Genomic DNA, 765 nt, shown 5'->3' on the forward strand with positions numbered 1-765 from the left:
TTTAGGGTTTAGGGTTAGGGGATAGGGGTTAGGGTTTAGGGTTTACGTTTAGGGTTTACGTTTAGGGTTTAGGGTTTAGAGATTAGGGGCTAGGGTTTAGGGTTTAGGGTTTAGGGTTTATTGCTGATGGATTCAGTGGGTTAGGGTTTAGGGTTTAGGATTAGGTCTGGGCATTGGAAGGGGCACCGAAGTGCATTTGCTGCTGCTGCTGCTGCTGCTGCTGCTGCTGCTGCTGCTGCTGCTGCTGCTGCTGCATGATTTGCTGCTACTACCTCTGCTACGGCTGCATTACCTGCTGCTACTGCTGCATCACTTGCTGCTGCTGCTGCTGCTGTTGCTGCTACTACCTCTGCTACTGCTGCATCACTTGCTGCTACTGCTGCTGCTGCTGCTACTGCTGCTGCTGCTGCTGCTGCTGCATCACTTGCTGCTGCTGCTGCTGCTGCTGCTGCTGGTGTGTTGTATAGGATTTGTTTCCTTCTACAGTAGACCCTACAACCCAGGCTGCATTGGATAGAGTGGCAGCTCAGGTGCGGCAGCTGCAGCAGAAGCAGCAGCAGCAGCAGCAGCAGCAGCAGCAGCAGCAGGGATCTCCTCGTAATTCTGACGTAACGGACCTAACCACCACCACCACTACCAGCAGCAGCAGCAGCAGCAGCAGCAGCAGCAGCAGCAGCATGAACGACAGCAGCAGTGGTGAGGGTGTATATGTGCCTTTATTGGTGGATGCATGGGGTGTATATGCAACTGCTTCTAGCAGCAAAC

The 765-nt window shown here is 53.6% G+C and overlaps 1 protein-coding gene across 1 annotated transcript in view; it reads left to right on the forward strand.

Annotated features, from left to right (window-relative positions):
* EMH_0039830 (zinc finger (CCCH type) protein, putative) overlaps positions 1–765 on the forward strand; it is a gene marked incomplete at both ends in the record, with an annotated part of 4,476 nt that overhangs the window by 2,666 nt on the left and 1,045 nt on the right. Inside the window, one exon of the mRNA XM_013495442.1 lies at positions 468–696. Within this exon, the coding sequence (XP_013350896.1) occupies positions 468–696 (229 nt within the window). The remainder of the gene's footprint in view (positions 1–467; positions 697–765) is intronic.

The sequence above is a fragment of the Eimeria mitis genome, genomic scaffold (assembly GCF_000499745.2).
Source record: "Eimeria mitis Houghton genomic scaffold, Emh_scaff1575, whole genome shotgun sequence".
In the NCBI taxonomy this organism is placed as follows: domain Eukaryota; phylum Apicomplexa; class Conoidasida; order Eucoccidiorida; family Eimeriidae; genus Eimeria; species Eimeria mitis.